The 20,980-nt window shown below is 40.0% G+C and overlaps 1 protein-coding gene across 1 annotated transcript; it reads right to left on the bottom strand.

The window, feature by feature from the left end:
* Nucleotides 1–541: 541 nt before the first annotated feature.
* LOC121286232 (myosin regulatory light chain 2, ventricular/cardiac muscle isoform) lies at nucleotides 542–19,949 on the bottom strand. Its single transcript, XM_041203258.1, has 7 exons — nucleotides 19,874–19,949; nucleotides 17,026–17,115; nucleotides 8,496–8,571; nucleotides 8,312–8,416; nucleotides 2,562–2,640; nucleotides 2,408–2,456; nucleotides 542–1,596 (listed from the first exon to the last, which is right to left on the bottom strand). The coding sequence occupies exons 1-7, from the start codon at nucleotides 19,874–19,876 to the stop codon at nucleotides 1,492–1,494; spliced, it is 507 nt and encodes a 168-aa protein (XP_041059192.1). The 5' UTR covers nucleotides 19,877–19,949; the 3' UTR covers nucleotides 542–1,491.
* Between the last annotated feature and the right edge of the window lie 1,031 nt (nucleotides 19,950–20,980).

The raw sequence follows: 20,980 nt of genomic DNA, 5'->3' as shown, positions 1-20,980 counted from the left end.
GTGTGTGTGTGTGTGTGTGTGTGTGTGTGTGTGTTTGGGGGGGCCCTCCAACTGTGTGTATGAAAGTTGGTGCATATTTTATTACTTTACTCAGACCAGTGTAAGTACAATAAAACTAACTCCTTTCTTTGCTAAACTTAAGAAACCATGTCCAATTGGTATATCATAGCATGTAAACAGTTAAACGCTTACAGAATTGGCAAGCACATCCTTTGAAATTAAAAACCCTGTTATGAGTAAACAAGGAGTAGGAAAAGAAGGGAACCATTTCAACTCTCCTCACCCAGTCGTTACAAATTCATAATCCCATTTTAAATGTAATATGTAAAAACTATTTATTTTGGAATCCTGTAATATAAAGAAAATTATGAAAACTCACTTAAGGACTGACTCATCTTACGGAAATCACAATTTTAACTCCCTCTGTTTTTGAAATGTTGGAATGTATAGACAAAAGGGGGGGTAGGTATACATTAAAATTTTAAAATACTTTTTCAGCAAACTGCATTTATTTCCTACACAGTTGAAAAGTAAATCAAACTCATATTTGCAATATTTTATTTCCTATTGCATTCTTACTACATGGTTGTAGTGTTCATAATATTCAGTTTCAATGCGGTTGTTTGCTCCAGTGTCTGATTACAGAAACATACAGGCAACACACACAAGCTACATACATTGAAGTAACAAAGGATCATTGAATACTCTTCAATCTGAAGGTATGGGATGACTTTTTAGAATTAAACAGTTTCGTCTCTCAAAGTTTCTGTAAAACTTGATGCTGGAGATGTTAGTTACTAAATTCCAAATAATGGCAAAATACTTTAGCGAAGATTTTGTTCACTTGATGACTTGATATAAAGAGGATGAATAATTAATATTTTTACTTCAATTCCACCTCAGTTAATATGGACACTTTATTTCTGTACACTTGATCTGATGAACTACGGTCATTTTCTTTAATTAATATTTTCACTTTTTACCAGCCTTATTCCTCCTCCTTCAGGTACGATGCCCTAGGAGGGCATAGGTGACCATGGACTTCCATTAGATTGGCCCATGATTATGCTTGGCAAGGTACTGAAGTGGTTTGCAGCATAGCTGACCAGGAAACTCTCCCATTCTTACCGCCTGCTATCAGACATATCAGAGGGATTTACAGGCCGATAATCAACTTGTCTGGCCATGTTATGAAAGCACCTTCTGTGGCCATCAAGTCCTGAAGTGGGGCTCAAACCTGGAGCTTCTGGCCCAGAGGTAGGGATGTTACCACTGCACCAAAAGACCTCCAACTCAAAGCCTTATTACTTAAGTTTAAAAATAGAACTCAATTCCTTGTATACTATGAATTATGAAAGAAAAAAATAAAATGTTCTTTTTGTGGATTAGAAAAAACATAGAAATGACATGAAGAATAACTATGTTTCCACTTATTTAAAGAGGGAAGGAAACGAAGGTGCAGATGAACATGAAGGTAGCAAAGAAAATTGTTTACTCTTGGTCTTTCTCTTCTCCATGGGTGATGATATGTACCAGGTTCTTATAGTCCAGGTTTCCAGACACATCTGGAGGGAAAGCTGAGAACATCTGATCAACCTGAAAAGATATTTCCCACATGAAGTGTTAATGAAATGTTAAGATCTAAAATTCAAGGCTTTTTAAGGGCTTCTAATAGATATATTTTGCCACATTTAAGTGCGACAATATTCCTTTAAGTTTCCTTTATTGCTGTTATTTCTGAAGTAACTCAGTCACACATCTCTTTGGAAGTGGCAGAAGAGAACAAGAATGTGCGGTAGTGTCATGCACCTCCTGGCATCTGCCTCAAGATTATTTCTGATACAGCAGGGGCCTGGCAATATAAACTAATTGGGGGAAGAGAGTATTTAGACATGGATCAATATACTCACAGGATAATATACACACCTCACTGACTACAGGAGAGAAACTCAAAGACACCTTATTCAAAATAACAAGCTGTTTTTCATAAATGTGAAACACTCCCCCAACTAGATATGTGAGCACTGAACTAAGATTAAAAATGGCATTCCAGCAGCTGACCATAGTTGGTAAAATGGCTCATCTACAAATGGTTATCTTTGGTCATTGAAATGATTGATCTATGGAACAGCAGCAACTTAGAGGTTACAGAGATATGCATATTTGCTCTTCAGGTTTGAGTCTCACATGAGAGTGAGAAAAGATGATCATCAAGTAAGAAAAATCAAAATCTCATAAAGGTACACGACCTGAAAATAAATAAAGGTTTAAAAAAAAGCCATCTCAAAATGGCCAATTTCTGGTGACTTGTTTACCTTAAATGCTTTTTTGTTTTTCTTATGTATAAGTCTGCGATTTTTCTACAATTTTTATTTTTTAAGATAATCCATTGTTTTCATGAACCTACCTCTTCCTTGGTAAATCTTTCAGCCTGGGTCATCAACATTTCCTCTATACTATGATAATAAGAGAAAAATGTTCAAATAAATGTAAACGCTTTGGGATTATTAAATATATTTATGTGCCAGGCACTAGCCATAAATTAGCTGATATATACTTACTAATCCTTTCTTAAAACACCCTTGCCTTCAGGATCAAAGATTTTGAATGCATTTAAGATTGACTCTTCTGGATCTGTACCTGTGAAGTTGTATAAAATAATATTTTTATTTACCTATTGCAGTTAGGTTGTAACATTCCATGACTTGCAGTTAAAATATCATATTCCCATTTGGAAGTTATTTTGCTATTTACTGCATCATCCTTTGACTGAGAGGATAGACAGGTTCTCCCAGCCTTTCATTAATCAATCAGTCACTGGAAATGCCCAGTAAATGTTCCCACCACTACTTTTTTGATCTCTATTAAGTCGCATTTAGATAGTTTTCAGATAGTTTCAATGTTGTGAACCAAATTCAGGTTCCCTGGCATAGCCTGTGTTAACCCATATCAATTGGGTAGCAGTGGAAGTTGGCTTTAATGTCCTCAGTGTAGAAATTGGAAAAATCAATTTGTCCCTGATCACAATTTTTTTTCTTTTTTTTTACTTCATTCACAGGAGGTGCGGATCACTGGCAAGTCCAGCATTTATTGCCCATCCTTAATTGTCCTTGAGAAGGTGATGGGGAGTGGCCTTTTTGATCTCCAGCAGTCCTAGTGCTATTAGGCAGGGAGTTCCAGGATTTCAACCTAACAATGATGAAGGGATGGCAATATATTTAAAGGCAGAAAGCTGTGTAGCTTGGATGAGAGCTTCGTGTTCCCATTATGACTGCTGCCCTTGTCCTCCTAGATAATTATGTGCATAAGCAGGACAGCCCGGAGGGCTCGTCTACAGAGGCCATATGGGTGGAGTTGAGGAATGGGAAGAGTGTGACCACACTAATAGAGAGAATTGGAGGAGCAAATCTGTAGAGAGATAGCAGACCGATGTAAGAAACGGAAGGTTGTGATAGTAGGAGATTTTAACTTTCCACATATTGACTGGGACTCCCATATGTAAAAGGGCTGGATGGCTTGGAGTTTGTCAAATGTGTTTAGGAAAGTTTTCTAAATCAGTATATAGAGGTACCAATGAGAGAGGATGCAATACTTGATCTCCTATTAGGGAACCAGACAGATCAGGTGACAGAAGTATGTGTAACTCTTTCGAGTACAAACCCGTTTCCATCTGTTTCAGGTGGATTTACATTGTTTCATAGTTTGCCATTGCGAGATTTGAACTCTTGATCTTGGGGTTACAAACCCAGTACCATAACCACTTGGCTATTTAGGCCAAGCTCAGAAGTATGTGTAGGTGAACATTTTGGGTCCAGTGACCATAATGTCATTAGTTTTAAGCTAATTATGGATAAGGATAGGTCTGGTCCTCGAGTTGAGATTCTAAATTGGAGAAAGGCCAATTTTGTAGAAATGAGAAAGGATCTAGGAAGAGTGGATTGGGATAAGTTGTTTTCTGGCAAGGATGTGTTCAGTAAGTAGAAGGCATTCAAAGGCAAAATTTTGAGAGTGCAGAGTTTGCATGTTCCTATCAGGATTAAAGGCAAAGTTAACAGGCATAGGGAACCTTGGTTTTCGAGGGATATTGGTGATCTAGTTAAGAAGAAGAGAGAGGTATATAGCAGGTATAGGCAACAAGGAGCAAATGAGATACTTGTAGAGTATAGAAAATGTAAGAAAATACTAAAAAAGGAAATCAGGAAGGCAAAAAGAAGACATGCGGTTGCTTTGGCAGATAATGTGAAGGTAAACCCGAAGGGTTTCTACAAGTATATTAAGAGTAAAAGGATAGTAAAGGACACAATTGGTCCCCTTGAATATCAGAGTGATCTTCTATGTGTGGAGCCTCATGAGATGGGGGAGATCTTAAACAGTTTTTTGCATGAGTATTTACTCAGGAAACTGGCAGAGTGTATAAGGAAGGAAGGGAAACAAGCAGTAGTGTCATGGAACATATAGAGATTAAAGAAGAGGAGGTGCTTGCTGCCTTACAGCGAATAAAGGTAGATAAATCCCCTGGGCCTGACATGATACTCCCTCTGATCTTGAGGGAGACTAGTGTAGAAATTGCAGGGGCCCTGGCAGAAATATTTAAAACGTCCTTAGCCACGGGTGAGGTGCCGGAGGATTGGAGGGTAGCGCATGTTGTTCCGTTGTTTAAAAAAGGCTCCAAAAGTAAACCAGGTAATTACAGGCCAGTGAGCCTGACATCAGTAGTCGGTAAATTATTGGAAGGTGTTCTGAGAGATCGGATATATAATTATTTGGACAGGCAAGGGCTGATTAAGGATAGTCAGCATGGCTTTGTGCATGGTAGGTCATTTTTAACAAACCTTGTAGAGTTTTTTGAGGAGGTTACCAAGAAAGTAGATGAAGGAAAGGCTGTGGATGTTGTCTACATGGACTTTAGTAAGGCCTTTGACAAGGTCCCACATGGGAGGTTGGTTCAGAAGGTTCAGACACTTGGTATCCATGGAGGGGTTGTAAACTGGATACGAAATTGACTGTGTGGGAAAAGACAGAGAGTGGTAGTGGATGTTTGCTTCTCAGACTGGAGGTCTGTGACTAGTGGTGTGCTTCAGGGATCTGTGCTGGGACCATTGTTGTTTGTTGTCTATATCAATGATTTGGATGATAATGTGGTGAATTGGATCAGCAAGTTTGCTGATGACACTAAGATTGGAGGCGTTGTGGACAGCGAGGAAGGCTTTCAAAGCTTGCAGAGAGATCTGGACCAACTGGAAAAATGGGCCAGAAAATGGCAGATGGAATTTAATGTGGAAAAGTGTGAGGTGTTACATTTTGGAAGGTCAAACCAAGGTAGGACATACACAGTAAATGGTAGGGCACTGAGGAGTGGGGAGGAACAAAGGGATCTGGGAGTTCAGATACATAATTCCCTGAAAGTAGCGTCACAGGTAGACAAGGTGGTAAAGAAAGCTTTTGGTATACTGGCCTTCATAAATCAAAGTATTGAGTATAGAAGTTGGGATGTTATGGTGAGGTTGTATAAGACATTGGTGAGGCCAACTTTGGAGTATTGTGTGCAATTCTGGTTGCCTAACTACAAGAAGGATATCAGTAAGATTGAGAGAGTGCAGAGAAGATTTACTAGGATGTTGCCGGGTCTTAAGGGGTTGAGTTACAGGGAAAGATTAAAAAGGTTAGGCCTTTATTCCTTGGAGCGTAGAAGAATGAGGGGAAATTTGATAGAAGTTTGCAAAATTATGAGGGCTATAGACAGAGTAAATGCGATTAGGCTCTTTCCACTTAGATTAGGAGAGATAAACACGAGAGGACATGGCTTTAGGGTGAAAGGGGAAAGGTTTAGGGGGAACATTAGGTGGAACTTCTTCACTCAGAGAGGGGTGAGTGTGTGGAACGAGCTACCATCTGACATGGTAAATGCGGGCTCACTCTTAAGTTTTAAGAATAAATTGGATAGATACATAGATGGGAGAGGTCTGGAGGGTTCTGGACTAGGTGCAGATCAATGGGATTAGTGGAATAATTTTTCGGCACAGACTAGAAGGGCTGAATAGCCTGTTTTCTCTGCTGGTGTTCTATGGTTCTATAAGAGAGGTTGTGGGTTTAAAAGTTGCTGTCGAAGAAGCCTTGGCAAATTGCTGCAGTACTCCTTGTAGATCGTTAGCATTGCAATCATGGTGCACCAGTGATGGAGGGACTGAATGATTAAGGTGGTAGATGGGGTGCCAATCAAGTGGGCTGCTTCATTCAGAATGATGTTGAGCTTTTTGAGTGTTTGGGCACTCCTGATTTGTGCTTCATTGATGGTGGAAAGGCTTTGGAGAAATCAAGAGATAAGTTATATGTCACTCGATACCCAGCCTTTGACCTGCTCTTGTAACCACAGTATTTATTCAGCTGGTCTAGTTAGATTTCTGGCCAATGGTGAACACTCAGGATGTCGTTGGTGGGGAAATCAACATTGGCAATGCACAGGAGGGATGATTAGATTCTCTCTTATTGGATACGGTCATTGTCTAACACTTTTGTGGTGCAAATATTGCTTCCCACATATCAGCCCAAGCCAGAATGTTGTCCAGACCTTGCTGCATGTGAGTATGGACTGTTTCATTATCTGAGGGGTTTCAAATTGAACTGAATATTGTTCAATCTGTAGTGAACATTCCCATTCCTGACCTAATGATGGAGAAAAGGTCATTGGTGAAATAGCTGAAGATAGTTGAGCTTAGGGCACTACCCTGAGGAATTCCTGCAGCAATGTCCTGGGGCTGAGATGATTGGCCTCCAATAACTATAACCATCTTCTTTTGTGCTAGGTATGACTCCAACCAGTGGAGTATTTACCATCTGATTCCCATTGACTTCAATTTTGCTAGGATTCCTTGGTGCTACACTCAGTCGAATGCTGCCTTGATGTCAAGGGCAATCATTCAAAAACACCTTGCCTCTCTTTTGTCCATGTTTTGACTAAGGCTGTAATGAGGTCTGGAGCTGACTGGCCCTGGAGCATTGGTGAGAAGTTTACTGGTAAATAAGTGCCACTTAATAGCAGTGTCAACAACCCCTTCCATCAATTTGTTGATGATTGAGAATAGACTGATGGGGTGGTAATTGGCCAGATTGGATTTGTCCTGCTTTTGCTTATAGGACACACCTGGGCATTTTTTCATATTGTCAGGGAGATGGCAGTGTAGTAATTCCACTGGAACAACTTGGCTAGAGCCTTGGTTGGTTCTTGAGCACAAGAATAATTAACTGTGAAGATGGCTTCTTTGATAGTGGGGACCTTAGGAGGTGCAAAAATGGATCATTCACTTGATGAAGATTGTTGCAAATGCTTCAGTCTTGTCATTTGCACTGATGTGCTGCGCTCCAACATCATTAAGGATCGGGATGTTCATGAAGCCTTTTCCTCCTGTTAATTGTTGAGTTGCCCACCACTATTCACAACTGGATGTGACAGCACTGTAGAGCTTTCATCTGATCCGTTGCTTATATGACCACTAGTTCTGTCTGTACCATGGTCCTTCTGCAGCATATAACTCCTGCAGGTTGGCACCTGGTTTTTAGGTATGCCGGCTACTTCTTCTGGTCCCCTGACTTGATGGGAATAGCACAGTGAAGAATGTGCTGAGCCATGAGGGCACAGGTTGTGCCGAGTACAATTCTTTGCCACATGGTAGTCCAATTTTAAGCTGCTGGTTCGGAAATTATGTCACAAGGGGTCAGAGGAATGGAGAGTTCTGGGACATTGTAGCATTGGAGCTAGGTTAAAGAGATAGGGTAGGGCAAGGCCATAGAGAGATTTAAGTACAAGGGTGAGCATTTTAAATTTGAGGAAACTGCAAACCCATGTAGGTCAGAGAATACAGGGATGATGGGCAAGGAGGAACTTGTCTGCTAATATACCACAGTTACTTTTACTCTATTGTTCTAATGTGTAAAATGTTCTGAACTTATTTTCGTTATCCAGTGCGTGAAATATTGTCATTCTACATTCCCAAATTTATTGTAAGGCTTTTTTTTGTATAATCAATTTCTTCCACTTAAATAGAACTGTTAAAGGGATGAGGAAAAAATGTGAGATTGAAATATTATCAATTAATCTTGGAAGAACCCTAGAGAAATCTTAATCCAAGTTCACAATCTCTTTTGTGAATTAATTGTTCTAGCTCTCAGTATCTACCTGGACCACACAAACTTTTGTTGCAAATTATCAAAAATGTTGACGTTACAAAGCTTTTCTCTTCTGTAGTTACAATGATTCTAATAATCTGTAGCTTTCTTTTGTAAACTACTCATTAATATCACTTATTTCACTTACCCTTAAGCTTTTCACCAAACATGGTAAGAAAAACTGTAAAGTTAATTGGTCCTGCAGACTCTTTAATCATTTCATCCAGTTCTTCATTTTTTACACTGAGGCGGCCTGTAGAATAGATTACTAACCATTAATAAAAGTCTCTTGACCTTAGCAGTGAAAATCAGTTTGTAATAGTAAAACTAACCCAGAGCGGCAAATGTGTCCCTAAGGTCCGCCTTATCAATGAATCCATCCCTGTTCTGATCCATTATTGTGAAAGCCTGGCATCAAGGCAAAATCAATAGAGTATTAAAAACTGGTATCTTTGGTTATAACTTATGTTTCAGATTCAACAGCAACTCATATTTAATATAGTGTATCAGTGCCCTACACCATACATCATTCTCTGTTTGACAGAGCAAATAGACAAAGTGCTCCTTGTTTTAGCCTATGTCAATGTTAATCATTTGTTGTTGAAGGCCATAGTCTCAAGCTGTGTCTTCTTCATGGGCCACTCTTAAAACCATAACATTCTGCACTATGGTGTGATTACACAGAGGTCTACACGTGCAACCCACTCATTTCTCAAAGAAAAACAAAGAATGGGAATTAAACACTCAATGAAAAATGCTGATGAACAGAGAGAGGCCTTAGGGTTCAAATACATCATTTCCTGAGAGTGTGAGCACAGGTAGACGCAGCCACAGAAAAGGCCAACAACATTTTGGGTTTTATAAACAGCAGCATAGAGTACAAGAGTAAAGAAGTGATGATAAATTTATACCAACATGCTATGATAATTCTATAAAATCAACATAAAATTGACAAAATCTACTGGCAGCATAGGAGTTATTTTTCAGCATTAGTAATTGTTCTTTACCCTCATTGACTTTTAGTTTAGTAAAAATTAGTGTGGAGATAACATATTATTTAGGGGGCAAATTGTTAGTTTTTCCTTTTCACAGGATTCACAAGAACTTGTTTGAGAAGTAGAAAGATATAGGGAAGATTTCCTTTGTTTGCTACTTACAATGAAATGGTGTTGTTGTAATTATAGTTCTGGTAAATATAGGACTGTATCTTTAAAAATAATCCTGTGTTGTAAGATCACATGATCTGAGTAAACCAATGAATTAGCAGCATGGGAGAACCCCTAGGGGGAGAGTTCTTCTTTAGTTATAGAGTTTGATGCACACATGTAGTGGCTGCTGATATCTTGCAAATAAAGTTCAATGTTTCCACCAAGAAAAATTGCCTGGAAAATCAACTCTAGAACAAACTGGTGATGAGGATAAATCAGATCCGGTGCTGTCCCTCACCCAGCGATGGAGAGTATCTAAGATAATTTTTTTAAAAAAATAAAGATATATACTCATCTGAGATGCCACAGTTTAGCAGCATCAATCCCTTTGACCCAGCCACAAATGACTGATCTCAATATATAGAAACATCTTGCATTCTACTTTCAAGCCAACAAAATCATGGGGGAGGAAAAGAGGAGAGCGATTCTCCTGAATATTTGTGGGAGCAAGACCTACATTTTAATTTGAAGCTTGACGGCCCCCAGTGCCCCTGATTTGGAGACCTTCAGTGAATTAGATCTTGTTAAGTGACATTTTCAACCCAAGCCCTCAGTTGCAATGCAGAGGGTCAGGTTCAATTCATGGAATAGCGCCCCGGGGAAGACTATTGCTACCTATGTGGCAAAATTAAAACAACTAATGGAATATTGTGATTTTGGTGAAACCCTGAATGACATGTTCAGGGATCATTTAGTATGTGGCATGCAGGAGGATGCTATTCCGCGAAGATTGTGGCTGAAGGGGATCTTGATTTTAAGAAGACGTTAGAAATTGCGCTTGCTATGGAAAGCAGTGTAAGGGATTCACAAGCAATTCACAGGGTGCAAAATGGCACCTTTCTCCTAGTTGGGCAGGAACAGTCAGCCGAAAGTGGCGTGAAAAGCTGGGACTCCGCCACAAAGCGGGAAACAACCTCTGCTAACTGAAAACTTAGAGGAAACCGCTTAGCAGCAAAGTCGAAAAATAATTTTTATTGATGTGGAAACATTCATTCTCCTAACGATTGGCAATTTAAAAAGGTAGAGTGTTGTTTTTGTCACAGACATGGATGCATATTGAAACATTGCAAAGTGAGATTTAGACAGGCTTCCAGGCAACAATTGAAGTCCAATGAAGTCTATAATGTAGAAGAGCCAGAAACAACCAATTCTGACATTTATTCATTATTCAACATGAAAGTTGGGAAGACAGAGTCAATTATTGTCACAGTGCAAGTGAACAGTAAACCCTTAAAAATAGAAGGGGACACTTCTACCGCTTCTACCACTGTAATAGGATAACACACTTTCAGATATCTAAATAAAGATGATCAACAATTACATTTGGAACAAACATCTACCAAGTTGAAAACCTACAAAGGCGAAGAAATCCAGGTAAAAGGTATCACCAGAGTAACTGTTCATTCTAGGCACCAAACAGCTCAGCTACCAGTGATGATGGTAGAAGGTGAAGGACCAAGCCTTGTAGGTCTTGATTGGTTGAAAGAGATTAAATTAAACTGGGCTGAAATCTTTCATTTGCAACCAAGGGAACTGCCAGAGCTGCTAAAAAAAAATGACACCGTCTTCAAGGATGAACTGGGAAAAATCCAAGGCCTACTGGCCCAGATTTGCATGGACACAGAAGCAACCCCTCACTTTTTGAAAGCAAGACCAGTGCATATGCCCTGAGAGAGAAGGTTGATGCTGAGTCGAACCAGCTAGAGAGGCTGGCATAAAAGTGATTCAGTTCTCAGAGTGGGCAGCCCACCCATGGTCCCTGTCCTTAAACTGGACCAGACCATCCGGATATGTGGGGACTATAAACTAATGGTCAACAAAGCAACCAAACTGGACAGGTTCCCTATCCCCAAGACTGAAGGCTTCTATGCCAAACTAGCAGGAGGGACAACATATACAAAGCATGAGTAACGCATATCAGCAACTAGAGCTGGGTGATGCCTCCCAAGAATTTGTGACTATAAATACCCACAAAGGGTTATATAATATACACGCCTGCCCTTTGGTGTCTTCTCAGCCTGTGCCATTTTTCAGAGGACAATGGAGAGCTTCCTATAAGGACTACCTCAAGCTGTGGTCCACCTGGACCTGTACTGATAACTGGATTCACAGAAAAGGAACACTTGGCTAATCTACAGGAAATCCTGAAACAATTTTTAGAAGCTGGAGTGCGCCTAAAGTGGAAAAAATGAACTTTTCAGGTAAATGAAATTATTTATTCAAGGCATCAGATAGATGCCCAAGTACACCCAGTTGAAGAGAAGGTTAAAGCAATCAGAGAGGCACCTGCACCTAAGAACATCTCTGAACTTAAGTCATTTTTTGGGATTGTTACGTTCCTTCTGTCAAGACGCTTTGTTTGCGAACACGTTTGCACGCCTATCTACCGGTGGGTGAATTGGGAAACAATATACTGCAGACGCAGAGACCAATATATAAGATAAAGCACATGCTGTTTATTAACACAAGTAACAGAGCACTAACACAATGAGTGCTTCTCCAACCAGACCCTATTCTAAACTACTGATTAACACTGTAGCCCGCACTACACAGCCATTGGGTAATACAGACACGTGGTCAATCTGCTCACATTCTCTTAAAGGTGTATTGCACCTCAGATTACCACAGGGATGGTAAATTATTATGGCCAATTTCTATCAAATTTATCAACAGTTCTAGCCCCTCTACATTCACTGTTGTCCCAAGAAGAAGCCTTCATGAAAGTAAAACAGCTCTTGCATTCTTCAAATTTGTTAGTGCACTATGACCCGACAAAGGAATTGGAACTAACCTGCGATGCATCCCCCTATGGAGTGGGAACGGTATTATCTCACAAGATAGACAACGGTACAGACAGGCCGATAGGCTATGTATCCAGGACGCTTATCACAGCTGAGAAAGGATATTTTCAGATCGAAAAGGAAGGTCTGTCAGTTATTTTTGGTGTAAAAAAATTCCATCAATATGAGCATGAGCGACATTTCATGAAAGTATCAGACCACAAACCATTTTTGGGTCTATTTAGCGAGGAACGGGCTATCCCTCCCATAGCTTCTGCAGGAATACAAAGATGCGCCCTAATTTTGGCAGCATATGAATTCACTTTTGTGCATAAACCAGGGATTCGTATAGCAAATGCCGTTGTCCTAAGGCGCCTTCCTTTGCAAGAGAACAACAACCATGTCCCAATTCCCCAAGAGCTCGTATTAGTGATGAATTTCCTGGATTCCTCACCAGTCTGTGACGGGTAGATAAGAAAGTGGATGAATTGTGATCCAGTCCTGTCTCAAGTGAGAGACAAAGTGTTACATGGATGGTCCCAGGAACCAGTCTCTGATGAATTGAAGCCATTTTTCAACCAAAGACACAAGATGAGCAGTCAAGATGGTATCCTATAATGGGTGCATGAGTAGTCGTTCCTTCACAAGGAAGGAGCCACTCTTAGTAGAGCTACACAGTGCCCATCCAGGAATCTTACGAATGAAGATGATAGCACGAAGTTATCTTTGGCGACCTGGAATGGACGATGATATTGAGAAGGTAGTAAAACGTTGTGTGCAATGCCAATAGCTACAAGAGTTGCCGATGGCAGCCCCATTACACCCATGGGAGTGACCTGTAGACCTTGGGTGAGATTGCACCCAAGATTTTGCTGGTCCTTTTCTTGGAACCATGTTTCTGCTGATTATAGATGCTCATTCCAAGTGGTTAGACGTTTATGGGGTTAAGTCGCCAATGTCAGATGCTACTAAAGAAAAGCTACGCCAAAGCTTCACCATCCATGGATTGCCAGAAGTAATCATCTAAGATAATGGTACTGCATTTGCAAGCACAGAATTTCAAAGATTTATCAGTCTGAATGGTATTAACCACCTGAAGACTGCACCGTACCAATTGTCATCTAACAGACTGGCAGAAAGGGCAGTATAAACTTTTAAGGCAGGGATGAAAAAGCTAACAGGTGAATCATTGGAAACTAGACTTGCTGGTTTCCTACTTCACTACAGAACAACCCCCCCACACTATGACAGGTGCAACATCTGCAGAATTACTGATGAGGCGCTGTCTTCGAATAAGACTAAGCCCAATACTTCCCACTTTGGAGTGGACGGTGGAGAAAAGTCAAGGGAACCAAAAAGCGACTCATGATTTGCAGAGTCGTGAGTGACAATTTACTGTTGGAGAAGCAGTATATGTAAGGAATTTTGGTAGAGGACCAAAGTGGTTACCTGGTAAGTAAGCTCTGTGACCTGACCATTGTCGTACCACGTGGAAGTGAAAGGCCGGATCACCTGTAAGCATGTGGATCATTTAAGAAGAAGGGAGATACCCCCAAAAATGATGCTCCACCTGTAACCATTGCTGAACATGTGGTTCCTGTTGAAGTTACTCAACCAAGAATAGACATGCCTTATGTCTCTGTCAGGGAGGAAGACACTGAACTGCCTGTGCCTAATGAGGTACCTGGTGTTAATGCAGTTCTGGAGAATATGGTTCCTGAAAAAGGTTTGGAAGTTCCACATGGATCAGGAAACCAGCTGAAAGACTGAACTTGTAATTTCATGACCTGTGTAAATATTGTAATGTCATGAGATAAATATCCTTGTAAATACAAAATGTACAGAAAAGTTAAAGGGGGAGGAATGTGGTAATTATAGTTCTGATGAACATAAGGCTGTAATTTTAAGAATAATCCTGTGTTATAAGATCACACGATCTGTGTAAACCAATGAGTTGACAGCATGGGGAACCTCTAGAAGAGTGTTCTTCTTTAGTTATAGAGTTTGATGCACATAAGTAGTTGCTGTTGTAAATAAAGTTCAATGTTACCATCAAGAAAAGTTGCCTGGAAAATCAACTCTATAACAGGTATACACCTGTATAGGACCATATTTCTTCAAATAGTCAATAGAATAAATACTGCCCACTGCCTCAAATTGGTATTACCAGACTCCCATTCCCAAGTTTTATTGTCTCCTGAACTGTATTTACTTATATGGAACAATATCTGTGACCAAATATTAGCTGTTTCAATAAGTAAAGCACAGAAGATATGGTTAAAAAAAGTGAGTTGTAATTTGTGTAAGGGCCTTCATTGTGAAATGGTGTCTGTCTCCCCTGAAAAGCCTAGGTCTGGACAGACATGAAAATATAGTCACTGAGCAGATCTTTTTCGTCAGCCCACATAATTATTTTGCAGGAGCAAAGTATTGCAGATGCTAATTTGATCTAGGTTACAAGAAACTAATTCATTAAACCTCTGCTTTCATGGCTGCTCTGACGATATGTATTTTGTAAGACTGAAAGTGTTAACTACAAAGGTCATTAGTTCATGCTGACAAGACTGCTTGGAACTTCAGCAGAATAAGTCATGAGTATTACTGATGGTTACAGGTGCAGACCTGTTGTCACTGAAGCTTTTCAGTGCTCTCCCACAGTGATTAAATGCACATGGATTGCCCTCCACAATGACCTCTATGAAAAACAGCATTTCACTTGTGAAATTACTTAATTACACAGTTTTGGGCTAAATTAATGTTCATCTGTGATTGAGCAAGGAGCTTGAAAGTCCTATTTGTAATCAGGATGAGAATGCTAAAACTACAGAGATAAAAACAAAAAAACTGCCAATGCTGGAAATCCGAAACAAAAACAGAATTACCTGGAAAAACTCAGCAGGTCTGGCAGCATCGGCGGAGAAGAAAAGAGTTGACGTTTCGAGTCCTCATGACCCTTCGACAGAACTTGAACTTGCTAAAACTACAGTTGGCTGTATTGGCAGACAGACACTGAACAAATTTGTATGACATTCCTTTGTCCATTATTCTAGCTGAGGTGCTAAGCTATTTGAAATAAAACCACCTTAAATTAAAATCATGCACTGAGGAATAAAATACAAACATGTTTAGCTTTTTTCCACTGATATTGCCAACAGTAATTTCTGAGCTCTAGTCCTTTCATAGTGAAAAACAATGATTATCAGTTGATTCTGTGGCTGTACAAATTAAATTGTGTGAAACATGATCCTTGATTGTAGATCTTTCTCTTACAGCATCACCATAGTCCCCAGTGCTGACTCACACTGAGGAATGGTTCCATTGATAATGCATGTTCTCCTGCACTTCAACCAAGTGACAATTCTTCTTTTCAGAGTCAACAACAACTTGCATTTATATAGTGCATTTAAAACATCCAAAGGTGCTTCATAGGAATGGTATCAAGAAAAGTGAGACACTTGAGTTTCATAAAAAAAATTACAAGTTTTTAAAAATTTATTCATGGAATGTTGGCAGCACTGGCTAGGCCAGCATTTATTGCCCATCCTAATTGCCCTTGTTTAGAGAGCATTTAAGAGTCAATCACATTGAAGTATGGAGCCACATGTAGGCCAGACCAGGTAAGGACAGCAGATTCCTTTCCACAAAGAATATTAGTGAACCAGGAGGGTTTTTATGGTTTCATGGCCATCATCATCATCAGACTTTTAACTTCAATTTTTTATTGAATTCAAATTTCACCATCTGCTATGGTGGGATTTGAACTCACGTCCCTAGAGCATTACCCTGGGTTTCTGGAATATTGGTCCAGTGACAATACCAGTATGCCACCACCTCCCCATTAAAGTGACAAAAAAAAGCTTGATCAAAGAGGTAAAATTTAAAGAACACTTTGAAGGAGGTTAGGAAGGTAGAGTGTGGAGAGGTTTAGGGAGAGAATTTCAGAGCTTAGGATCTCAGCAGTTGCCAATAGTGGGACAAAGAGAGTCTAGGATGCACAAGTAGCCAGAATTGGAGGAGCACAAAGATCTTGGAAGGTTGTAGGACTGGAGGAGGTTACAGGGATAGAAAAGTGTGAAGCCATGGAGTGATTTGAAAACAAGGATGAGAATTTTAAAATTGAGGCATCGGCGGAACCAGAGCCAAGATGGGTGACCAGACACAGGTGATTGGTAAATCTGGCTTGGTGCAAGTTAGAATATGGGCAGCAGAGCTTTGAATTTTCTGGAGGGTGGAAGGTGGGAGGCTAGTCAAGAGAGCTTTAGTATAATCACGTCTAGAGGTAACAAAGGCAGGTGAGCTGAGATGGGGCAGTGAGAGGCAATGTTATTGAAGTGATCGTCTGCGGTTTTGGCAATGCAGTGGATTCAAAAGAAATGTCGCAGGTTATGATCCTGGATACCATTCAGTTAAAACCCCTCCTATGCTCACAGGACATTCACACTTGTGCTTTACTGCATGAATCACTATAAAATGGTTTAAAAAATACACTTAACAATGGACTACATAGTCCAATTATGCTATCCTTATTGTTCCCCAGTTAATATCAACTAACTTAGTTATGATCAGTGATCAAACTTAAGGTTTTAGTTGTGTCTCACAATTGCTTGTTTAATTTCCTATACAAGGGACACTTTGTCTACCTTTCCAAGAAAGTGCTTACTTTAAAGAAATCCTATCTGATGTTAAACAAAAAGCAAAATACTGCAGCTGCAGGAAATCTGAAATAAATACAGAAAATGATGGAAACACTCAGAAGGCCAGGCTGAATCTGTGGAGAAAAGAAGGCAGGGTTGACATTTTAGGTTAATGTTCTCTTGTACCTGCCCCTCCTCCCCAAGCCCCAATATTGGTTACATAGACTTCAACAAAATTACCTCCTTGAATTCCTGAATCTGTGACTGATCAAACATAGAGAACACATTGGAGTTTGCTCCCTCTATTTTCTTCTTTGCCTTCTTGGGAGACTAAAAACAATGAAACATCTGATCAGCATTTAGAAAGACAGGTATTGATGTACAGCATGGATACTACCTCAGTGGGCATAGTGAGCAATGGCAGTCTTGCCATGAGGGATAAAAGGGTAAATCACACAAATATGGAAGTATCATGTATCAGAAACAAGCAGGTAACTATAAAAGTCATCAAACACAATAACATTAGTAGTTTTATTTATGTCCTACGCATCATGTAGCATAATATTATGGACAGTGGAAAACTTCACATCCAACAAGCAGACCAACAATCAAAAAACATTCTGAAAGGGAAATTCAACTCTTGCTTTTCCTGTTTACCTCCACCTTAGTTTTGTCAGACCTGTAGCAGATGGGGCCTGAAAATTGCTTGGAGACACACCCTATCACATTCCAGTCTCCGCCACTCCCTAAAAATTGCTGCTTAACTTGTGCCTCCAGTTCAGCTCCTCTCTCCCTCCTTTGGCATCCTTGGCAGATGGAAGTCATACAGTTTTTCCAGCAGAGGACCATACAGAATTATTCTCAGCGCAAGGTATGTACAAGTTGAGCAGCAGAAAAATTATGAGCAGTCACTTAGGAACATTTTTGGTGGCTGCTGTTGTCATTTCTATTCATGGCTTTCCATTGGAGGCTGGGGAACCCCAGTCACACACACCCCCCCCCCCCCCCCCCCCCCCCGCCACATTGGTAAATTGGACCACAAGCTGAGATTTAGCTGGTGGTCAAGGACACATTTCATGGTGGGGGGAAAGTCCCACTTGACTGGAGATGCACATTTTCAGAGATACTGGAAAATCTCTATGAATAGCTTAATGTCTTTCTAGGTTTCTTTTATGGAACAGTGTAAATATAAACATTCCATTGGATGGATATGGTCTTCAATTCAATCTCAAGTTTACATAATGTTCCTCATTCCTCATGTTTTGTTCCTGAAAACTATGACAGTGCAATGTAAACCTCTCATTTGGATTGCTACCTCATTACACACTCCCAGCCTCAACATCTTTAGCTGAACTCCAGCACACTGTTGTTTATTAAACATTATTTTGTGTGTGTGTTTTTTCTAGTGTTTATTGCCAGTCTGGTGACCAATAAAATTACCACTAGGACCTAAAAAAAGAAATAAATTGGCAAACAGTTATTGCCCTTTAAAAAAAAACTACCAGTGAGGATCTCACACTATATAGAAACAAAAGCATACACTGCACTGATTGCCATAGGGTCATCTCTTAAAGAGGTACATTGAATGGATTACTTAAGCTGAATCAATAAGGAACAACATTTTTTGTAGCCTGAGGAAAAAAGCCCATGAAAAACTCACATATCATCACTAGTTCCGTTATTGTAAATTATGCTATAAATCATTTGCATTATCTACTCAAAATGAAGCTGTTTACCCCATAAAAAGGTGTTGTTTTATAAGATGCCTAGAAAAAACTTGCATTAATATAGTACCTTTCATGACCGGAGGAAATCCCAAAACCTTTCATAGTCACTGTTGTAGGAAAATGTAGCAGCCAATTTGTACACACAATGGTTCCACAAACAAATAAGATAAATGTCCAGGTAATTTGTTTGGGTGGTGATGGTTGAGGGGTAACTGTTGGCTAGGGCACCAAAAGAACTCCTCTGTTCTTTGAACAATGCCATGGGAGTATTTGTGTCCATCTGACTGGTTCAGATGGGACTTCAGTTGATGGGGCAGTTGTCCCTCAGCACTGCAGCAGACTACTGGCCTAGATAATGCGCTCAAGACTCTGATGTGAAGGCTTGAAACCACAACCTTTTTACTCAGAGATGAATGTGCCACCACTTGAACATATATTATACCATCACATAGTTTCTACTTACCCATCGCATGGAAGGAAACTCAGTACTCAACCTAGGAATTTACATGTAACAGAGTACAACAAACAGCAACCTCACTGTTACAGCATTATACAGGTCTTTATATTTTATAGTTCTCTCCGCAAAATCTTAAAGGACTTATCATCTGTTTAATAGGGCCTTATTAAATCCTTTAAGAAATGGAAAGCAGCATAAATGTTACAGCTCAGTATGCAGAATCCTGTAAACCCTGTTGCAAATTCCCATAAAAACAGCATGGAATCCCATTCACATTTTCCTCCCTTTATTTCCAGCCCATTCAATGTGTTCATTTCCTGAATGGACCGATTACTTGTGGAAGTACAGTTCTACAGGCAGCAGGACTTTTGATATGTGAATCTGGACAGCAGACGTCACCAGTCAAACTCAAGCCTTACCAGTAAGTATCACTTAATGAACCAGGGCTGATTTTCTCCCTGTTTACCTTAGGATGCTATAGTCATTGGAGGACCGCTGCCACCGTCTTAGCTGATAGCAACCAATTCAGTATAGACTGGGAACTAAATCTGGGTCTTGCCTGTCTATGTGGTTCAATTATTTTCTAACAACTGCAGAGGCATCAGGGAAATTTTAATCATTTTATATTTTGCATGAAGAAACCCCTTCCACATTAAACTACTGTTCCAAAAATGATATTTCACAATTTACCCTTTAAATCTTGCTTCTAGTTTAAAAAATACTTTCAGTACTGCAGTGGAGTCTTAGCCTAGATAATGTGCTCAAGATAGCTTGCTGGAAGTGCAATATAAAAATCAGCTAAAACTGTTACTTTGTTTAACTCTGCTCATCTTTTCCCGTGTTAGAGCAGGCTACATAGTGGACCTTAAATGTAATACAATATGGCATAAACACAGATGCTTACCATTGCTGTGACCCTTGTAGTGTCGCTTTCAGGAGGAACACAATGCTCTAGGCAACACACACTGCAATATATACACTTTGTAAAGTATAAAAATAAATGTATTCCTACTTTGGGCATTAATTAGTAGCCTGTTCTCCAAACACCACCCCTATCATTTTTGAAACTATTTGGTGTCAAGCTATGATCTCTAGTACAATGTGTGCATGTGTACGCACTCCTCAAGGTTAAAGAAATGTTATGCGTCAGAGCTGATTCTACTTTTAAGACTTTGACCTAAGCCCTCGGCTTACTCTTTGTCTTCTGCCATGAAGCTGGGTGACATGTGCACTTGCTAAATTAAAAGAGAACAATGCAAGAATGCAGAGCATTGGAATTTCTCAGAAGCTCCAAGACCCCAGGTCTGTTACCCCATGCCTATCATCAAAATGTATCAGTGTTTACCCAGAGATTTAAATGACAAAGTTCATGTTTGCTGTCTCCCTGACAATGTGACTTAGAGAGTAGTTAAATAAGAAAGTTAATTTGCTTTTAGTCCATAATGGGAATCTCACTCTACATTGCATTAGGGCAATGAAAGAGAAGTATTTCTTCTACTCATTTTGCATCAGTGACGTGGTAAACTTTAGCAGGATGACTTTTAAATTTATTGTTTCATGGGATGTGGGCATTGCTGACTCAGTCAGCATTTATTGCCCATCCCTAATTGCCCTTGAGAAGGTGGTGGTGAGCCGCTTTCTTGAACCGTTGCTACCACGTGGTGTAGGTACACCCACGGTGCTGTTAGGGAGGGAGTTCCAGGATTTTGACCCAGCGACAGTGGAGGAATAGCAATGTAGTTCCAAGTCAAGATGGTGCATGGCTTGGAGAGAGAATTGCAGGTGGTGGTGTTCCTGTGCATCTATTGCCTTTGCCCTTCTAGGTGGTAGGGATCATGAGTTTGGAAGATGCTGTTGAAGGAGCCTTGGTGAATTGCTACAGTGTATCTTGTAGATGGTGCACACTGCTGCTACTGTGCTTCTGTGGTGGAGGAAGTGAATATTGAAGGCAGTGGATGGGGTGCCAATCAAGCAGGCATTCAAGGATACTTGAGTGTTAATGGAGCTGCAT

The sequence above is a fragment of the Carcharodon carcharias genome, chromosome 13 (genome assembly GCF_017639515.1).
Source record: "Carcharodon carcharias isolate sCarCar2 chromosome 13, sCarCar2.pri, whole genome shotgun sequence".
NCBI lineage: Eukaryota > Metazoa > Chordata > Chondrichthyes > Lamniformes > Lamnidae > Carcharodon > Carcharodon carcharias.
Note: the sequence above shows the minus strand (reverse complement) of the source record. Positions and strands in the feature narration are given on the sequence as shown.

Bases quoted from the DNA above. Each gene is read 5' to 3' on its own strand.
- LOC121286232 (XM_041203258.1), bottom strand. The intron at 8,572-17,025 runs GTAATTTTGTTG...CCTTGATGCCAG, and splicing joins AGATTCAGGAATTCAAGGAG to GCTTTCACAATAATGGATCA. The intron at 8,417-8,495 runs GTTAGTTTTACT...TCTATTCTACAG, and splicing joins GGACACATTTGCCGCTCTGG to GCCGCCTCAGTGTAAAAAAT.